The 19,056-nt window shown below is 50.1% G+C and overlaps 3 protein-coding genes across 3 annotated transcripts in view; 1 reads left to right on the top strand and 2 right to left on the bottom strand.

Moving 5' to 3' along the window:
* The window catches only part of GNAI3 (G protein subunit alpha i3), a 32,017-nt gene extending 22,170 nt beyond the window's left edge, over positions 1-9,847 (top strand). The window contains exons 5-9 of the mRNA XM_049832660.1: positions 4,197-4,325; positions 6,782-6,911; positions 7,393-7,546; positions 8,384-8,597; positions 8,701-9,847. Coding sequence (XP_049688617.1) covers positions 4,197-4,325; positions 6,782-6,911; positions 7,393-7,546; positions 8,384-8,574 — 604 coding nt within the window. The 3' untranslated portion in view covers positions 8,575-8,597; positions 8,701-9,847. The remainder of the gene's footprint in view (positions 1-4,196; positions 4,326-6,781; positions 6,912-7,392; positions 7,547-8,383; positions 8,598-8,700) is intronic.
* The window catches only part of LOC126052234 (potassium voltage-gated channel subfamily A member 2), a 358,553-nt gene that overhangs the window by 25,938 nt on the left and 313,559 nt on the right, over positions 1-19,056 (bottom strand). The gene's annotated exons all lie outside the window — the stretch shown is intronic.
* Positions 10,862-18,575, bottom strand: GNAT2 (G protein subunit alpha transducin 2). Its single transcript, XM_049832659.1, has 9 exons — positions 18,191-18,575; positions 17,184-17,226; positions 16,820-16,961; positions 16,472-16,629; positions 15,962-16,090; positions 15,601-15,730; positions 13,633-13,786; positions 13,041-13,246; positions 10,862-11,767 (listed from the first exon to the last, which is right to left on the bottom strand). The coding sequence occupies exons 1-8, from the start codon at positions 18,306-18,308 to the stop codon at positions 13,056-13,058; spliced, it is 1,065 nt and encodes a 354-aa protein (XP_049688616.1). The 5' UTR covers positions 18,309-18,575; the 3' UTR covers positions 10,862-11,767; positions 13,041-13,055.

Here is a 19,056-nt window from a genome sequence, read left to right as displayed (position 1 = left end):
TTGGGTTTGTGTTTTTTTTGTGTTTTTTGTTTTGTTTGTTTTTTTTAAGAACAGTTGAGTAACTTGGTCTAAACTGTGGATGTTAAAGCACTAGTGCAAACACTCAGTGTCTTCTCCAGGCACCGTATGATAGTGGCCCTCTAGCAACCACCCTACTCTTTTGGTGGGATATTTCAAACATTGCTATCTTTGCTTGCCTTATTGCAACTTCCCCTTTTTCTTTACCTATGATGTTTGCAAATGCTCTGTAGCTCACTGTTCCCATCTCAAGTCGATGCCGTGGAGATGTGTTTCAGGCCTTTGTGCACAGTTCTTGGTATAATAGCTACAAAGAACAAGAACGTGTTTGATGGTGCAGCAGTGTGGATGCTAAGGCATGTTGCTGTCTTGTGCATCTCTTCAATTACCTCTGTCTGATACTTGGAAATGGCAGCAAGCAGATAATGCTTTAAAATATTTTAGTTGCTGGTTTCACTACTTTGTCTGAAGTTCATGCAGACACCGGTCTGCTGATACTGTAGGTAATTATCTGCTGTCTCACAGGCAATTAGCATAGTTTCTGATCAACCGTTCTATATTCTGGCATATCTTGTCTTGTTCCCAAGTGGCAGTTTTGGCCTGAATTCACTGACATGATGCTGGATAAAACCTAGATTATTTCTATGTGGTTTTTTTCCTCCTCTTTGCTTTCAAGTACTAGCTTGCAGGGCATTGTCCTCCTGATGCTTTGCTGTGATTCCCCTCAACTAGCACCACCTTGGGATCACAGCTCAGGTTTTTGAAGCGAGCTTTTTCATCTGTAGGTCTGTGCTGCAGCCTGTGGGTCTGTCTTAGCTGGCCCAAATGAGCATTCAAATTGGTAAAGGTAATAAGCAACATTCCCTCTTCCTGGAGATCCTGCTCTGTTACCTTGTTTTCTGCTTTGGTTTATCTGCCAAAATCCATCTAAAGATGAGGGAAGAGAGGAGGCAGACTTCTGCAAAAGGTGCATTTCTTAAATATAGGTTTCACCAGGTCTTTACCTGTTTTCTTCTTGCTGCAGGAAGACTTTGCTAGAGATGATTAATTCTGTGAGCTGTCAACCTATGTAGGAAGAATACTGTTTGTGTTTTCAGACTGGCACAGGTGCTTGTGATAATGTTTCTTGAAGGCTTGGTGTTTGGTGGCTGCAAATATTGACCCACCTGGGTACCAAACCTCCATCTTTCTACCCTCTTGTCTCCTCTCCCTGGCAAAGGCTGGCTTTTGTTTGCTGCTCTGCCTTCGGGCATGATGGTGACAGCCCCTCCTTCCCCTAGCTCAGGCTGCGGATAGCTGTTCATAATAAATGCTTTGCATGAATCTTTCAGAGCCTTTTTTGGCCTTGAAAGCATTCTTTCCAGTGCTAAAAGGAAACATGACCAAATTGTTAGGAAAATACCATTCCACAGTTCATGTGAGCATGGGGAGGAGGGGAACTCTATTATCTTCACCAAGTGAAAGCGGTCCACTTCAGAACATTCCTCTGCTGCAGTCAGCATTTCATAGAGCAGTCAGTGTGAGATGGGGTGACACAGAAGCCGGCAGGTTTTCTCATCGGACTGGAACTACAGATCCTTACACACGCAGGTATTGAACCAGTGCCAGCCTGGCACAGGATGTCCTGGGAAGCCTTGGATGGTCACTAAGACAAACATGAGTTATGCTGTAGGCTTTTGGTCAGCTTTTTTTGTACTTGAATCCTCATTTTAAGGGTGGAAAAAAGGGAAACAAAACAAAACTGTCTTTTTGCAAGCTTGTGTTTGCAAGGTAATGTTGAAGCGTGAGAAATAGCTGGCTCTGTAAACACAAGGATCCAAGGTGGGGAACAAGTGTTGCAACCTCAGCGTATGAAGGAAGCCTGGTGGCTAAGAAGATTGTGAAAAGGGATTCAAACTGTGTGGGATGTAGAAAGATTCAGTAAGGTATATGTTTTCAGTTCCCGAAACAATATTTGTGAGGAACATCTTTAAACTTTCAGACAGACTGTGGCAAGCTGTGGGTTATGAGTCTCTCGAAACTATGAGTCCCAGACCGTGCTTTTCCAGTTTGTTTTGGGTTTGTTTTGGGTTTTGGTTTTTTTTTTTCAAGTTCCACTAAATCTGTACATGGTAGAGGGAAACAAGTGGCAGTCTGCACAGGTTGGGCTCTGCAGCCTGGTTTTGTTGGGTGGGCATGGCTGCCTCCTCTGCCCACAAAGTCAACTGCCTCTGGCAAGGCGAGGATGGCTGGAGTAGGCTGTGTGCACGTACGCTTGGGCAGCTCTTCTGCTACAGCGAAATCCCCTGTGCTGGATCTTCCAACTGCTTAGGTATTTCCATGGGATTTGCTCTTTGAGTCTCCCTGGAATAAGTCTGGCAAGGCTTATTTTTTTAAAGGAGCTTTCAGATAGTGCACTGCTTAATCTGATACACCTTGTTCCCCTGACTGGCTTTCAAGTGTTTCTGTGGCACTTTGCAATTCATTTGGCGGGAGTTGCCTGACTCCATCCACTCCTCACTGGCTGCCTAAAAAGCCTTAAGTAGGAATTATACCATTTTCACTGCCCAAACTTCTGATGCTGAAAGCTGGCAATTAGGAGCAGATGCTTTACAGCCTCAGCTTGCACATTTATCACTTCAGTGATGCAGGGCAGCTGTGTGACCTGTAGCAAAGTCAAGCTGTTAGAAGTTGCTGGGTCAGTTCTTAGGTAGCATTCCTATCAGCTTTTGAACCACCATATCCCAGCTAAACTCCTACTGTTAGGAAAGAGGCGGGAGGGGGAAATCTGGGCATGTTATTTCCTCAGCAGAAATATTTCTTAACAGAAGCCTAATGAAGGTAAGTACCTTCCAAATTCTGTTTTACTAAGCTGAAACTAAAGCCAGTCCCCAGTGTAAGTTTTGGGCGCTGCGTTTCTGGTCAAAGAGCAGTTCACAAACCTGTCATCCCACTGAACATGAGAGAGGAATGAGAGGAGTTGGCCCTTCCTTGGCTAAAACCACTTGCAGATACCAGCCCTTTGAGAAAAGCCCTGCGGTACTGGGCGAGCATGGACAGGAGGCTGGCAGGTAGGCTGGATTCTTCTGGGGTTTGGAAAATAGGTCAGTGCTCTGCAAATATGCTGGCAGTCCTGGCCAGAGGAGATGCTGAAGCTGATGGAGGAGGGAGATGTCACTCAGTACATTGCCTGCTTGGTGACAAAGGCGAGTGGAAGTTTGGGGTTCCTGGCACAGTGTTCAGGCACATGGGAAGGAGTGATCCCTGGCTGACAACAGATCTGTGATAATAAGGTTTGGCTGGGAGGGCAGGGTTTATTACACCAGTGTAGAGTCATTGTGCCACTAAAATCTCACAGTTCTCACAGTTACGCAGTACTGTATAGATTTAAAACCGCTCCTCATAAAGACGTGGCCGGTCCCTTCCCGATGGAGCTGGAGCGATCCTCATTTCATTTGCAGAAGCAGGAGGCCGTTGCCTTCCCCTTAACAGGAAAAATGAGCTCAGAGGTGTTGCTGGCTGGAGCAGGATTTCTGCCACTGCTGGAAATGATGTATACCTCTTACTTATGTGCCTGAGAGCCAAACTTCAAAGGGATTCTGCTGGAGCTGGAATTAGTTGGGGTCTCAATGGGTGCATTGCCTTGATGCTGCAGAGAAACGGCTTCCTCCAGCAGCTGTGCTGTAGGGGAACCGGCAAGCATTGTGTTAGTTTGCTGTTGCTAAAGGAGGTGAATGAATCTGCCTGTTTTGGGGTAGTTCTTGATGCTTAATTCGTTCCTCCCAGTTCATTTGATGTATCCTTACCCTTTAAAAGTGAGCCACTGCATTTATTGTCTTGTGTTTTGATGTGAAAGACCTTGACTACTTTGAATTGCCCCATGAGATACCAGTCTTGGCATGGCTTCTGCATCAGCAGTACTTCTCGTGCTAGCTTATCAGGCTTCACTCCCTAGCTAGCTGAACTCTATCCAGCACATGCTGCAAGGTCATACGGGGAGGGGTTAAAAAAAAAAAACAAAACATAAAATCAACCCTGGGGTAGACCTGAGGGGGTTTTTTTTGCTGCATGTTTGAGGTCTGTACTGTGTGAAGATGATGAATAAATTCCGTGATGACTTTCTTCTGCAGTTTATAAAAGATTCATGGCAAGCAAGCAGACTAAAAAAAGCGCATCTTGTGTTGTCTCTTCTGGTTTAGTTACCTAAATGACTTGGATAGAATATCCCAGCCGACCTATATTCCGACTCAGCAGGATGTTCTGCGGACCAGAGTTAAAACTACAGGCATTGTGGAAACTCACTTCACCTTCAAGGACCTGTACTTCAAGTAAGTGAAGGGCAGCGCTTGTCCCTGTGGAATGTGGTGACTTCTTCAGTGCATGGTGGTGGTAGGTCCCACACCTGCGCTGCAAAACATCTTGCCCTGTTTTAACTGTTCTCCTTGCCTCCGTTACACTCCCTCTCTACTGGCATTGCTCACTGGAGATACCGGTTTGACTTTTATTTGCCTTCTTCTGTTCTTTTCAGCTGCTTTTATGTTGGAATCGCAGACACAGGTACTGACTGCTTGTTTACAGGATCAGAAAAAAAAAAAAAATACTAAAAGGACACTGACTACTGGGTTTTGAGTTTGAATTTAACCCCTTCCTTTGACGTGGGAGATAAGAGCTCTCCCTGCAGTCACAGTCTTGGCTCTGGGCTGCATGGTGTTCTCCACGAAGCTGTAGATGACTGTGCTGACTGACACTTGCTGTGGAGCAGGAATGGGGCATGCAGAAAGTGTGTTGGGGACTTGCTGCCTTTGCGTGACAGTGCAGAGGATGGGACTTGCCTGTCCTCTCTGCCTTCTAAATTCGGTCTCTGCAGGGCTCAGGTATCAAGCCTGGTCTTGGCAGTGTCCCTTTACGTATCACTAATTGAGCTCCCTCTAACCTCTGTAGCGGCTGCTAGCCTGCAGTTTAGCTCTCCTCTCTGCTCTTGATCTGCTCATTAGAAAATCCTCGCTTTAGATCCCAAGCGCACTCCTGACAAACAGCCTGGAGCCCCACGGAGTGGGCATTTGTGTCCTGTAATGTGGATGTAGGAAAATGCAGCACCTGTATCTTGGCAATGTTTTCGAGTCTTTGTTGCTCAGAGCCTTTACATAAGCATCTGTTTGCTGATTTTTAGCTTGTGTTTGAAAACAGTTTGAAAGAACTATAGCAAAAATCCAAGTGTTGCTTATAAAATCTGATTTGTTTGCACGCTTTTTTGGGAGAACAGTAGCATTCTGTCTTCTGAACTGTCTTAACTTACGAACCGTTTTAACAAAAATGCCTAAACACTTTGCATCACTGAGCTATTTACACAGCTTCTGGTTTGTCCAGGGAAAAACTTGTCTTCTGTCATGATGTACTAGGATTAGCATTTCCAGCTGCAGTGTGTGGTGCTCTTTTAAAAATCATCATGTCTAACTAACAGAAGAATGAGCTGGAGGTAGCAGGCATATTCTGTTTAATCATTATAACCCTTCTTTTAAAGTGAAATGGCTGAGCACTCAGAGGCTTGCCTTCCTGATGCAAAGAGGGGAATTGCTCTTTTCCAAGCCTGCCTGGAGTCATTGATCATGTGCAGAGCCTGAGACACGAGGTGTCTCGTCTCAGAGGGATTTGCTCCACAAAGGAAAGCATTAATACATCTTAAACCCTGAAGCTGCCATCTTTCCCGCGATGCAAGCCTTGATGTTAAATCTCAGACATTAATAACGGGCTGAGGTAGCTTTAGTATAACTGTGACTTGAATTTGGATTAGCTTGCTGAAGCTGAGTTGTCAAGGATGCTATTCCTTTCCAGATGTCTCTGCGCTAACAGCAGAGAGTAATGGCAAATGATACAAGCTAAGTAAATAGCCTGTATCCTCACAGAGATTTTCATCTTTCCTCCTGTGGTCCGCAGGGACGGTTTACGTTAAACAGAAGATTGGAGTTAGCTGAATGGCACTTTTGGCTGCCTTGTTTGGCATCGTTAAATTGCATTGCTTTTGGCCCACCCTGGGCAGTTTCTCTCTTGTCTGCCTGTTTGCTCTGATAACAAATCAATGTTTATGATTTTTCATAGCTCTTGGATATTGATTTGTATCTGGCTTGATTTAATTAAGTCACACTTCATTGGAACATCCTGGGCAATCCTGCTTCTCCTCAAAATATTTTGGTGAGCAGGGTGTTGTAACTGTCCAAGACACTTGTGGTTTTTTTATAGACAGAAATTCTGTAAGCAGCTCTGCAGTCTTTAAACTTCAGTAGCTCACAGGTTATTTTTTTAATACATGAAACTGTTTCTTAACCCCATTAATTTTTTTTCTGGGTCCCAGTAGTAGCATGCAGGTAGTATGTTCCAGATAATCCTTTGTCAGACACAGTGTCAATTAACTGGAAGAGCTGGCTGTAAGTAGGTGTTTGGAGTCCAGTCAAGCAAATGGATTGTTGCTAAGGAAATAGGAGACAGAGAACAAAATAGGCATGCCCTGATGAATCAGCAGACTTCTGGATAGCAATGTAGGTAACATCTAGTTCTTCCTGCTGAAATTGCTCTGAAGAAAAGAATTTTAAAATCCAGTGGGCACCCTCCTGAGAAAGGAAGGACTCAGAGCTGTTGGCCTTGCTGATGGAAGGCTGTGTATTTGTTTTCCTGTAAACCCTGCTTGTTTGAAAGTCCTTAGCAGAGCCTCCTACATCCCTGTGAACGGTGTGGGGGCTGGGGAGGGAGGTCTCCATAGCTTCTGAGATGGTTCTTCTGCCTCTCCCAGGATGTTTGATGTTGGTGGCCAACGGTCAGAGCGGAAGAAGTGGATCCACTGCTTTGAAGGCGTGACAGCAATTATTTTCTGTGTGGCCCTCAGCGATTACGACCTTGTCTTGGCTGAGGATGAAGAAATGGTATGTTATGGAGGAGTTAACATCACCTGGCTGCATGGCGCTGTAGAAGGGAGGTGGAATCATGGCGTGGGCATATCTCTGGCTTGCACCTCTTGTTGCAGTTGTTCAAGGGCTGTGAAGATGAGCACTTCCTTGCAGCAGCCTGCAGTGTCTTGCCCCAGAAACTGGTAAACATAATGCATAAATGAAATTTTTCTCCAGGCACTGGTTATAGAGGGGTGCCTTGAGTTGTCCCTGCAGCCTGTTCCCCAGGTGTAAGTACCTCAGTGGAGGAGTCCTGGGGCAGTTACAGGATGAGGAGGTAACTTGACCCCTGCTCAGGGTTGTGCCCATGCTCTTCCTGATGAGGTGGCAGTGAGGATATGTCAGTGACACTCGACTCTTTAGTCTGGCCTTTGCAGTAAAGCCTGTCTGTCCCCCCACCCCATCCTCCCCTAATAGCTCTGGAATGATGCATTGTCCATCTCACTTTATTTTCCAGAACCGGATGCATGAGAGTATGAAACTGTTCGACAGCATTTGTAACAACAAATGGTTTACAGACACATCGATCATTCTTTTCTTGAACAAGAAGGACCTGTTTGAGGAAAAGATTAAGAAAAGCCCACTAACAATCTGCTATCCAGAGTACACAGGTAAGGTTGGGCTCCTGAAGCTGTGTTTTATTTGGTGCCAGGAATGAGTCACTCAAAGCCTACACAATCCAAGATAATTTAAAAGCTTATCTTTTTCCCTATTCCCTTAACTCTGTCTTTTGGGCAGCAAATTTGGGCTGTCAAGTTAGCTGATAGCTCATTTTCTCGGAAAAGATGTGGTCATGCATATCTGTGGTTCGGAACAGCCTTTGTCCATGTGTTTTATGGCCTGGATTATGATAGCAAAGTATTGCACTCCAGCAAATCAAGGTCACTCTGCATTTTCCACATGTTATTAGGGCAATACTTCCATTTAACTTCAATTTTTGGAGGCTATGAAATTTATCCATGTCCTGGGTATGGCACTTGTCCACCCTGCTGTGTCTGTGGGTTTTTTAGCAACAGTCTGTTTTGCAGCCCTTCCCTACCATGGCCCTGCACAGATGGGATGCTTTACCTAGTCACTACTCCAGGCATTTAGATGTTTTTTTTAAATGGTCCTTCCTTCAAACCTGCTTATTCCTGTCATTTGTCACTCTTCTGCTATAACTACACGTTTCTAGCATGAAGTGTTACTGTAGCCAGCGTACAATGTTCCTTTCTGGTATCTCTGGGCAGGGAGGCTGGACCAGGGAGCAGTTGGTGAGTTGCAGGAGTGACTTGTCCAAGGTCACTGACCAGCAGCTGGGAATAGACTTCAGATTTACAAGAAGGGGTTAATGGTGGATTTGGATTTGTAGCTGGATAAGACAGATGGTTACAAGCAGCTTAATATGTACTTAAAAGATCTCTCTGCTGTGAACTGCTGGCCAAAGTAAGGGATCTTATCTTTTTCAGGCTCCAACACGTACGAGGAAGCAGCTGCGTACATCCAGTGTCAGTTTGAAGATCTGAACCGGAGAAAAGACACCAAGGAGATCTACACACACTTCACCTGTGCCACTGACACCAAGAATGTGCAGTTTGTGTTTGATGCTGTTACAGATGTTATCATTAAAAACAACCTGAAGGAATGTGGACTCTATTGAGAAGGAAGGGGCGTGGGAAGAAGGTAAAGCTGAGCTGCTCAGCCGCTCGTAGTGTTTTAAGCGTTGCGCACCAGCTTGGGCTGGCTTTGCCTTGCACCTCACTAATGCTCGCTGTTTTCTTTTCAGTTTTTATGGTGTGGCGTTTTGAGAACCAGACTCTTTGCTGCCTCATGGGGACAGCTGCAAGCATGAACAGGACCAGGGAAACGAAAACAGCATGCAGAATCGTTGCATTCTTTAGCACAATCTTCTGTATTAGGGACCTTTTTATTGATACGGGATGTTGAAGTTAGGTCAAGATGGAACAACTGTTAGTGTGACTAGATCATCCTGGCATCGTTTGGATGGCGTAATCTCAAATGTGTACAGCTGTTGTGAAGTTGAGGTGCTGGATTCCAGACCTTCGATATGTAGCTTTCTCTCTTTCTTTGGTTAACAAGCCACCACTAGTCTGTTTTTAAGGTTTTTTCCATCAAGAAAACTATAACTTTACTAAATTTTATTTCTTTATTTGCAAACAAATCTTGTTTTAAAAATAAAAAAAACAACAAAAAAAAAATCACTTAACTATGCACATGTGACCAGATCATGCAGAAAGTATTCCTCTTAGCAGGAACTCTTTGTTTTTAACACTTGGGTATGGTCAGGATTTAATATTTCTGCAACTACTTAAAGGATCTTAGAGCTCTTATGGCGATAGCTTCGGCTTTTTCTGATGCGTAATTTGTTACCATCCTGCTACCATAAGGCTTTTGAAAGAAGCTTCTGCAGCAGGATAAGCGAGTCTTTTTAGCTTATGGTTGGGGTGAACCTGGTTTATGCTGATAGCCAAATTGAGATTCATTCTGTGTGGTAAGCATAAAGCCAGCTTCGCGGTGAATGTGTACCTGGGCTGTGTTGGTTGGAGAGCTGAAATTCTGAGCTCCAAACTGGACGGGAAACGCGTGCTGCTACAGAGCTACTAAATCAACCACTTAGATTCTTGTGCATTTTTGGTCTAAACCGGTGGGCAATTTTGTAAAGGGTGCACCTTGTTCTGCATTTACCATGGCCTTTTCTGTTCAGAGACTCCTAAGCTGTATTGACAAGCATGCCTTTACTTTGTATATGTGGTGCCAAATTCCGGTTTGCCATTGTTTTTACTGTAGTAATGTTCATAATCAGTCAGTACATTCCTTTGCTGAACCATTGCATTGAGACTTTTTCCCAATTTGTCATGTGTACAGTTTCAATCTGTTATAGTTGTTGGCAGTATTAAAATGGTGAGTAAACAGTTTAGCCTTTTCTCTAGTTTATTCTTAACTTTTCCAGGAGTGTTCGCCTCTTTTGTGCTTTGCTGGAGAAGGAAGGTAAGCACTTTGATGGGAAATGGGTGTAATTAATGGGACAGGAAATTTCCTTGTGCTTTATCATACATGAGTGTCGGTGCTCTCTGTGCAGCCAGTTCTGCTGCTCCCAAAGACTTGGGTTGTGCTGGCACAGATGGAGAACGGCAGGCATCCAGTCGCTCATCAGGATTATTGGCAGATGGTTAGTTTGCTGCTTATTTATAGCACAAGTCTCACTGCCTCTTTTGAACCTGATGGGAAAATGACTACTCTGGATGTTGTTACATGATGTAGATGTAACTCATTTTGAAGACACTTGTCTAGAAATACAGAATGAAAAACTTTAGGGATGCTTGCGGGTGCTGTAAATGGCTACCCTGCAGTGTCTGCTGGGTGTCTGACATGCAGCACTGCTCAGCAGCTACAAAGAGTATATTTCTGTTCTGGAAACTTTTCCTGAGCTGCCTTGAACTCTACTGACTGTCTGACAATTCCCTTCTAGCCAGCCGTGAGGCATTACTACAGCTTCATGCTAGCATATGGGATAACTCGCTTTTTAAACAAATTCATGTAAACCTCTGCAGTAATTGGATCGCAACAGCATGGTGCTCCTGGACTGATGCCACAGTTGCAATAGAGGCTCAGCCCTGCAGGAGTCCAAGCAGGAGCTTTATCTTGCCCAGGTGGGGAGGGTGCTTTGGTTGGGAAGGTTTTTCAGTTGGTGGTAGCCTGGTGGCACCTGGCACCTCTTCCTCCATCCCCACCAGGTGCCTGGGAGGATGCTGGTGGCCCCACTCAGCTGCACATGGGCCATGGGTTGGTCTTGATGGGGGATCCATGTGTGCACTTGAGTGCAGAATGAATGCAAAGAATGTAAAATTGACCCAAGTGCTCCGGCACAGGGCTTGAGAACAGTTGTCACAGAGAAATCAAAGTGGGAGAAATGATAGACATCCATGTCATGCGTATTTCTTTATTTTGTTTTTCCTACAGTTAAATGAAGCTGTATATGTGATCTCTGCAGTAAACAGTGAGAGGATACAGGACTTGGCTACAGTACCAGCATAGATTTATTTACAAACAGTAAAGAGCAAATACAGCTCTAAATAGCAGAATGAAAATCTTTCAAGTAACCATTTCCTCTTTATCTTGCCCAATCCTCTGCTGTAGGCATGATTGCCTCCCCCAGACCCTAATGCACATGCTCCTGCCTGCTCCTGCCTTTGCTTGCTCACCATCAGCTACAACCTGACCAGTGCTCTGGAGAGAAATTCACTCAAGTCTTAGGGCACAAAAAAAATCCCCTACTTTCTCCTGCCAAAGGACTGAGGTTGGTTCCGAGGAGTGACTCATAGGTAACCCAGCCTCCACCTTCCCCAGAAACTCCTGGTTTGATTAATTCAGCTTTGATAAAAGGGGGAAAAAAACCAGCTGCAGAGGGATGGGCAGGGGAGGAGTGCCCTGTCACTGCCTCCTGCAGAAGTGCTGCTGCTGGCTTTCCCTGACCACACTGTACTGCCAGGCTGCAGCAGGGTGGAAGTATGATAGCTTAATATTAATTTTTCTGGCTGGCGTACCGGGGACCATGTGCTCTTTGATGTCAAACCACTCCAGATCTCATTTATAAACGCTGCCTTTCATGCGCTGCAGAGAGCAAGGTTTTCTTTCTTTAAAAAAAAAAAAAGAGGAAATGGCCACAAAAGGGAGCAGGAAGTTCAGCTTCAGCCCCTTCCTATTTTGGGCTTGAAAGTAGGTGGCTCGGTTGGGCAGGTTGTAGAAAAAGTGGGGTCCAAGTAACTTTTTTGGTTAATTCTTTTGGCTCTGCTCAGCAGAACGGCGATGTGAAATTGAAGTCCTTTCCTCTTCTAGCAGGAAGGAAGAAAGAAGAGGGAGTTAAACGCTTTCAAACAATGCAGTTAAGGTTGTAATGGTGCAACGCGCAGGAAGGGTGGGTTTAGAGAAGCAACTTTTCATTGCACCACGCTCGTTGATGGAAAAAATTCAGCGGGTTAAATGCTCTGACCCAGGCAGCAGCAAAAAGCCTGGAGCGCTACACCTAGTATTCCCTTGCTGATCAACCCTGGCAGCTTTTGCTGCTGCCTGCAACCTCGGGAGGAGGCAGGGCCTCCTTGCCTGCTGCCTTAGCACAGTATTTATATTTTCCTTGACGCTTGATGTTCTCAGTTGAAGGCTGCTGAGTTCTCTGCTTAGAAAGCAGCTTTGTTCACAGCACAATGCAGAGCTGGCGGCCAAGGCTGCACCCGCCGGCCTGCCGCAGCCTGCCTCTGCCTGCGGGGAAGCTGCCTGCCTGCCTGCTTTATTTTTTTTTTTTGTGCTTCTCTATTAATGTTCAGGGACAAGGGAAGCGCCGGAGGTTCCCTGAAAAACAAAGCGGCAAAGCCAGTGGCCGGGAGCTGCTCGGAAAGTGGGGAGAGGGGAAAATATTCCCACTGCTGCTCAGGCTAGCGGGCAAAAACCCCTAATTAAATTAGGTTATAAACCCTAATTAAACCTTTATGGTGATGAGCTAAAAAGCCAGATGAAGCAGAGTGTGGCATGGGATTCCCGTGCCTTCTCCCTGCTCCGCTTGGGTATTGCTCAGGTTGTTCCCACCAGCCAAGGCTGTATAACAGCCTCCCCAACTGGGCTGCAAACCAGCATGACACCGGTGACTGTATTGTGGCAAGAGGAGGCCCTGAGATTAAATGGTTTGATCTTGCTCAGGTGCATAATTTGGGCTATAATCTGCTGTTTTCATCTCTCTCTGTGTGCAAGGGTGTGAAGCAGTCTGACAAAACGAGTTCAAAATAACTGGGCTGAGCCCATGCTGTTTCAGGAGGCTGCTGGGGAAGGAAACTGAACCCCAGTGGAACTTTGCATGGGGGTGCTGGTGGGACCCCCAACCACACCCCACACACCCCCACACCCCCCGTCCTCGGTAGTCCCAGCGCATGCTCCCCTCCCCTGCTCTGCAGGCAGGGATTTCCAGGCTGTGTTTGATGGCAAAGCCTGGGGGGAGCCATGTCCCATCACCCTGGAGAGCAGGATGGAGCGGGCTCTGCTGCATCCTCATCACCCTCCCCTTCCCCAGCCCTTTTTTTGTGGTTAAATAACCATTTAACCAACTTTCTTGGGTACCTGCCACCCAGATGCTCAGAAGAGGCCGCAGTCCTTGAGGTTCTCTTTGATGATGACATCCGTGACAGCGTCAAAGACGAATTTGACGTTCTGCGTGTCTGTGGCACAGGTCATGTGGCTGTAGATCTCCTTCACGTCCTTTCGCATGTTGAGATCAAGGAACTGGGTCTTGATGTAATTTCCTGCATCTTCAAACGTGTTGGGACCTGCGGAGGGAGGAGATGATGCTGCTGTTGAGTTGTTCCCCATGGGAGATGATCATCAGAGCTGGCCAAGGATCAGGGGCTGCTTAAGGCTTGTTTCTAAGAACTAGATCTGCAATCTCCCTCTGGAGGAAGAAGAGGAGGAGAAGGAGGGCTGGGTGGCAGCTGCACCTAGCAAAGCAATTTAAAAAAAAAAGACATTTTATTCCATTTCAATCCTTCCAAACACCTTCCCAAGGCCACATCTGTCCTCTCCTCTGCTCCTACCTCCAGGGACTTGACTTGATCGCAGCATAACCCAAACTCAAGGTGCTGTGTTGGGACCATGTGGCTCCCCGCCGGAGACTGTGGTTTGGGGGGTTTCGAGGAGGGAGAGCAAAATGACTCACCATCATAATCTGGGAAGCAAATGCTGAGATGAACTTTCTTGATCTTTTCCTCAAAAAGGTCCTTCTTGTTGAGGAAGAGGATGATGGACGTGGCGGCAAAGAACTTGTGGTTGCATATACTGTTGAATAGGTGCAGGGATTCGTGCATGCGGTTCTGCAAGCAAACAGGCTCGTTGGCTTGAAGTGCTGGGTGTTTAAATAATGTACAAACCCCTTTTGGCCATTGCAGCCCCCTCAAACCCCCCGTTCCCACGATAAGAGCTTTTCCCTATGCTGCCAGGGCTGCTCCTGTTTGCCACAGCAGCAAATGGCCCTACTGCCCGTCCCCTGCCTGCACTGAGAGATGCTCTTCCCATCCAAAAAGGCCCCGTGCCGCAGTGTGAGCGACCCGGATAAATCCAGTCGGTGCTCAGGATAGGGAGCAGTGTGAAGCAGCTCTAGGCAGTCCGATGCTCCGATCCCTCTTGGCAGCTTCTGGGATGTTCAGAAACGAAGGCTTTTGGTGGGAAAATTATCTGGGGAAACCTCGCAGCCCTTCGGCACAGCTGCTGGAAGGTGCTCGGCAAGGGTGTCAAGCTGCCATCCTCATCATCCAGGCCATGCTGCGGGATGCTCTTGCTGGACTGTGGCCCTGGGTGTTGCCCACAGCTTTGGAAAAGAGTGACGAAAAGGAAAATCTCTGTTTTTCATACTAGATGTGCTGTTTCTAGTTTGCTGTAGGGGCATCCTCAGGAGGAAGAGGCTTCATCCAGCTGGAGCTAAGTCCAACCAGGGGCTTTTGCTGCTCTGCTGATGGAAGGTGGATCTCCTCCACCTTTGTATGGCAGCAGGCAGGTTCTTTAGGGGTGACAGGGATGTTTTTCCCTTGTCCAGCTTCCCATCGCAGCAGCTTTTCTGTACAGCTTCAGCAAGCAGGGCACCTGCAGGGCTGACTTTGGCCAAAACACTGCCCCATACTGCATGGGGGAAACATTACAGCCTCTCCTGAGGCCTTCGATGGGAAAGATGCTCTCTTCTTCTCCCATGTGCCTTACACTGCTTCATGGCTGAGGAAGGGCTGTGTGCTCCTGCCTGGCCTTGACAAGCCCCAGGGGTGGCAGAAACTGACCCTGGCCTAGCTCCTGGCAATGGCTTTTGGACCCCAGAGCACCAGGGAGCGTCTGTGGGGCGAGCTGCTGTAGGAGATGCCAGCAAGGATGCTTTGCCCCAGTCCCCTAGGCAGGGGAGAAGGCAGCCTGCTTCTGCTCTGCTTGTCTTCACCCTTTATTTCTTCTGCAAAATTACTCATCTTGGGGCTGTCATGTTCCTCCTCTCCAGACCTCTGCCCTCGAAGCTGCTTTCACCTAGTGCTGGAGCAGCAGTTCTGCCGGAGCTGAGCATGCGGAGAGCTTTGCTTGATGACCGTGCCGTCCTTCCCCCCTGCTGCTGCTTGCTGGGAGGGTGAAAGCTGCCCCTTATTGCTGCTTTTCTGCCCACCTTGAAGGGCACAGCAAGGCAAGAGGTGCCTCTGGGCCAAATTTTCCTTCATTGAGATCAGTTCATGTCTCTTCCTCCCCTCCTGTGCTGGGTCCGGCTCCTTTGGGTTTGCTTGGGTGGATTTGCTGTAGCTGGAGATGTTCCCTGGTGGGACAGTGGCTCTCGGGAAGAGGTCGGTGTCAGGAGCTGCTTTGCCCTCGGCTGCTCAGAAGGACCGGGGGGTTCCACGTGGGCAGCGGGGAGGGCAGACCCACGGCCCCGTCACCTGCGTTTTGGCTTGGTTGGGCTGCTTGTGCCCCAGAGTAAGTGCTGACATGTTTACTGGGTGGGAGCCAGCTCCATCCTGCATCTCCCACCCCTTTCCCGGACCACCTAGAGCATCAGATGGCATAGTGTGTTGGCCCCCCTCCCTCTGTAACCCCCTTGAAGCACCCAGCTCCTCTCCCCCTCAGCTGCTGAGCTATGGCTGGGCACCCCAGGACCCCGACCCACCACTTCGTCGTCCTCCACCAGCACCATGTCGTAGGCGCTCAGCGCCCCACAGAAGATGATGCAGGTCACCCCCTCGAAGCAGTGGATCCACTTCTTGCGCTCCGATCTCTGCCCTCCCACGTCGAACATCCTAGGGAGGGGACAAGGACGGGGTGTGTGTGTGGGGGGTGTGACATATCTGGTCCTGCCCCCCCCTCCACGTGATGGTCCCAGCACCCTGTCCTCAGAGGTGTCAGGGATGCAGTGACCGGTCATCCCTGGTCCAGGCAGGGTTGGTGGGACCTGGAGCATCAGGTTCACCCCGCCCCCCTCCCCCATCATTGGGCCTGGGGGGGATCATGGAGGGGGGCCACCCACCCACCTGAAATTCAGATCTTTGACAGAGAACTTGGTCTCGATGATGCCTGTGGTCTTCACTCGGGATCGCAGCACATCCTGCTCATTGGGGAGGTAGCCGGGGGCTGTGATCCTGTCCAGCTGGTTCAGGTAACTGGGGGAATGGGGGACAGGAGGCGATGTGACCTCCTGCCAAGGGGCTGCCTATGTCCCGCCTCCCCCCCCATGGATTTTTGGGTAGGGGTGGGGGGCTGAGCTCTGCCAAACGCTGGGACTCCAAGGCAGCACTGTCCCTGGGGTAGAGCTGGGGGGCTGCAGGGACATTGTGGGGGGCATGGCAGGGGGCTGCAGCCCACTGGCACCAGTGGGATGGAGGACAGCGGCCCCAGGGTATTCCCAGGATCAGGGAATTGGGTTTGATCAGGGAATTGGGAATTGATTTTGCCAGGCTGGGTTGGAAATGGCAATGAGCAGCCGGGAGGGTGCCCAGGCGCATCCCTGTGTCCCCCCCGCCCCAGCTGGTGACCCCACTCACTATGCAGCCGAGTCATTGAGCTGGTACTCGGCAGCTCGTTCGAAGCAAGCCTGCACCCCCCCGTCCTTCCACAGCTTCTGGATGCAGTTGACCAGCTCGGGGGGCATGGTGCCCTCCTCGATGGAGTCGGCCAGGTTGAAGAGCTGTCGGCCCTCGTCCTGCAAGAGGGACCCTTCGCCACCATCCCACCCGTGGCCCCTGTCCCCCAAAAAGCCCCTGGGGCTGGACCGGGCTGGGGGGAGCAGCACAGAGCTGCTACAGACTCCGGCTCCGGGGACTGCCTGGCCCCACACCCCCTCGGCTGGCGTGGTGGGTTTGGGGGGGACGGGGACGACTGCCCCGACTGACCGCGCAGGATGACTCGGCGTAGTCGATGCCCAGCGTGGACATGGCGCGGATGATGGCCAGGATGGATTGCAGGATGTTGCCGTAGATGATGGCCTTGAACTCCATACACTCCTCAGGCGTGTAGCCATCCTGGTGGATGATCCTGGCGGGGGTGGGGGGGGCACAGCGGCCTCAGCCCCAAGCTCTGGCACTCTGGGGTGCCCCCTCCTCCCTCCCAGCATCACCCCACCCTGGGAATCAGCAGGGTGCCACCACCAGCATGACACGGAGGGGTCCTGCCACCCCCCTGCCCCAGCTGGGGCTGTCCAAGGGTTGGGCTCATCCTCATGACCCCCCCAATCTGGGTGCCTCGGGCCATACTCACTTCATCTGCTTCACGATGGTGCTCTTGCCCGACTCTCCAGCCCCTGGAAAAGGGTGGGAGGACACCTTAGTGCTGGCCAGGGTGGGACAGACCGCAGGCCTGATGCCATAGTGATGGGCACTGCATCTCTCCTGGCTGGACACCCAGCCTGGCATCCTCCCACCGGTGCCATCGTCCCCATGCCACCTCCTTTCACCCCTTGCACCCAGAGCTAGACCACACTTTGGGGACCCTCAGGGGTGGTGGGGACCCCTTGGGCTGCCAGTCCCCAGGGTCCCACACCTCCCACCCACTGCGGGCACCACCAGCGATGGCTTCGGTGCTGTAAGCAGCTTAGGGCAGCACAGGAAGCTGCTTAGAATTAGGGTGCTAATCGCCTTGACCCCGGCCCCCCCACCTGGATAAGCCTGTGCCACTGGTCCCTGCCCCGCGGGGCCCCAATTCCTCCCTGTGGGGTCACCCCGCTGCCCAAGCGGGGTGCGGAGAGTCCCCCGAGGGACTGTCCCCTCCCACTCTGCACCCAGCAGCAGGGTTTGGGGGTGCTGGTGGCAGAAGCTCCCCAGGGTCTTGCTGACCCCCCTGGGATGTGCTGCAGCCTGGCCCAGGTGGGAACCAGTATCCTGATCCCTTCCCTGTCCCCACGCTGTCCCCTTCATCCCTGCCACCCATCTAGTTGCCACCAGGAGCCAATGCCACCTCCGGCTCTTCCCAGGCACAACCCTGGGGGACATCCAGCTGGTGGGACAACCTCTGCTCGCTAATGGCAACTCATCAGGCTAATGAGGGTTAACGAGCTGCAAGGAAGGGGCTCTCCTTGGGACAAAGAAAGGCAGAGCACGAGTTGATGGGACTGGGGGTTGCCTGTCTCTGTCCCTGTCCCTGGTTGCTTTTGCCCCCTGCCCGTCCCCAGCAGCCACATCCCCCTGGCATCAACAGGGTCCCCCATGCCAGATGGGGACAGGGGGACATCTCCCACGTCCTCCCGGGGACATCCCCTCCACCCTTACCAAGCAAGAGCAACTTGACTGTCTTGGCCTCCTTATCCGCATCCTCCTGGAGCTTCTTCTCCAGCTCCTTGGACCTCTTGGCCATCTCCTTGTCCTCCGCGCTGGCCCCGCTCCCCATGGCCTCGTCTTCCTCCTCTAATGCCTCGAGCTCCTCTAGGTCCCCAGGCTCTTCCAGCTCTCCGTGGGGAATGGCGCGCGCACCCCAGGGGCGGGCGGTGGGCGATGAGGGGAGAAAGAGGAGCCCCGAAAGGCCAAGCTGGGTACCTGCTGCCCCGATGTCAGGGTGCCCTGCAGCAGGCAGAGCTCGGTGGGTCCTCGCGGGCTGGCTGCCCCCCGCTCTCTCCCTTAATTCCCCATGGATAACCTGATTTTTTTGGACCGTGGGATTTGGGGACTTTTTATCTCGCCATGTGACCTAGGAAATCCAATTAGCCCAAGATGGCAAAGATTAGGGCTCAGGAAAAAAAAAAAAGACAGAGCATCTCAGGGAGGTAGGCACAGGGCTTTATGTAAGGGGGCAGGTGGCATGACACGCCCTGCCCACGGGGGACAGGGACACCCCATGTCCCCCAGTATGGCTCAGGGGGTACATGGGTTTGGGGCACACCCATGTCTGTGGGCTGTGTCCCCCCAAAGGTGCTGGGTTGGCACTGGGGATGGGGTCAGCTCACTGCTCGTGTGTGTCCCCCAACCCGGGAGCTGCGGGGTCCCCAGGTGCGGTGGGGGTGGTGGCAGAGTGACAACGGTGCCAGGGGATTCCTCCTGTGGGGGAAAGGGAGCTAATTACCCTGGGTGGGTAATGAGCCCCCCTAATTCTGCCCTGCTGGGTGCCGCCCCCCACCCTCCTACTGCCTAAGCTCTTTAAT

The sequence above is a fragment of the Accipiter gentilis genome, chromosome 29 (genome assembly GCF_929443795.1).
Source record: "Accipiter gentilis chromosome 29, bAccGen1.1, whole genome shotgun sequence".
NCBI lineage: Eukaryota > Metazoa > Chordata > Aves > Accipitriformes > Accipitridae > Astur > Astur gentilis.
This window is presented reverse-complemented; position numbering and strand designations above follow the sequence as displayed.

Coding starts and splice junctions, on each gene's coding strand:
- GNAT2 (XM_049832659.1), bottom strand. CDS start 18,308: ATGGGGAGCGGGGCCAGCGCGGAGGACAAGGAGATGGCCAAGAGGTCC. Junction 16,630..16,819: donor ACGCCGAGTCATCCTGCGCG/GTCAGTCGGGGC, acceptor TCCCTCTTGCAG/GACGAGGGCCGACAGCTCTT. Junction 13,247..13,632: donor TTGCTTCCCAGATTATGATG/GTGAGTCATTTT, acceptor CTCCCTCCGCAG/GTCCCAACACGTTTGAAGAT.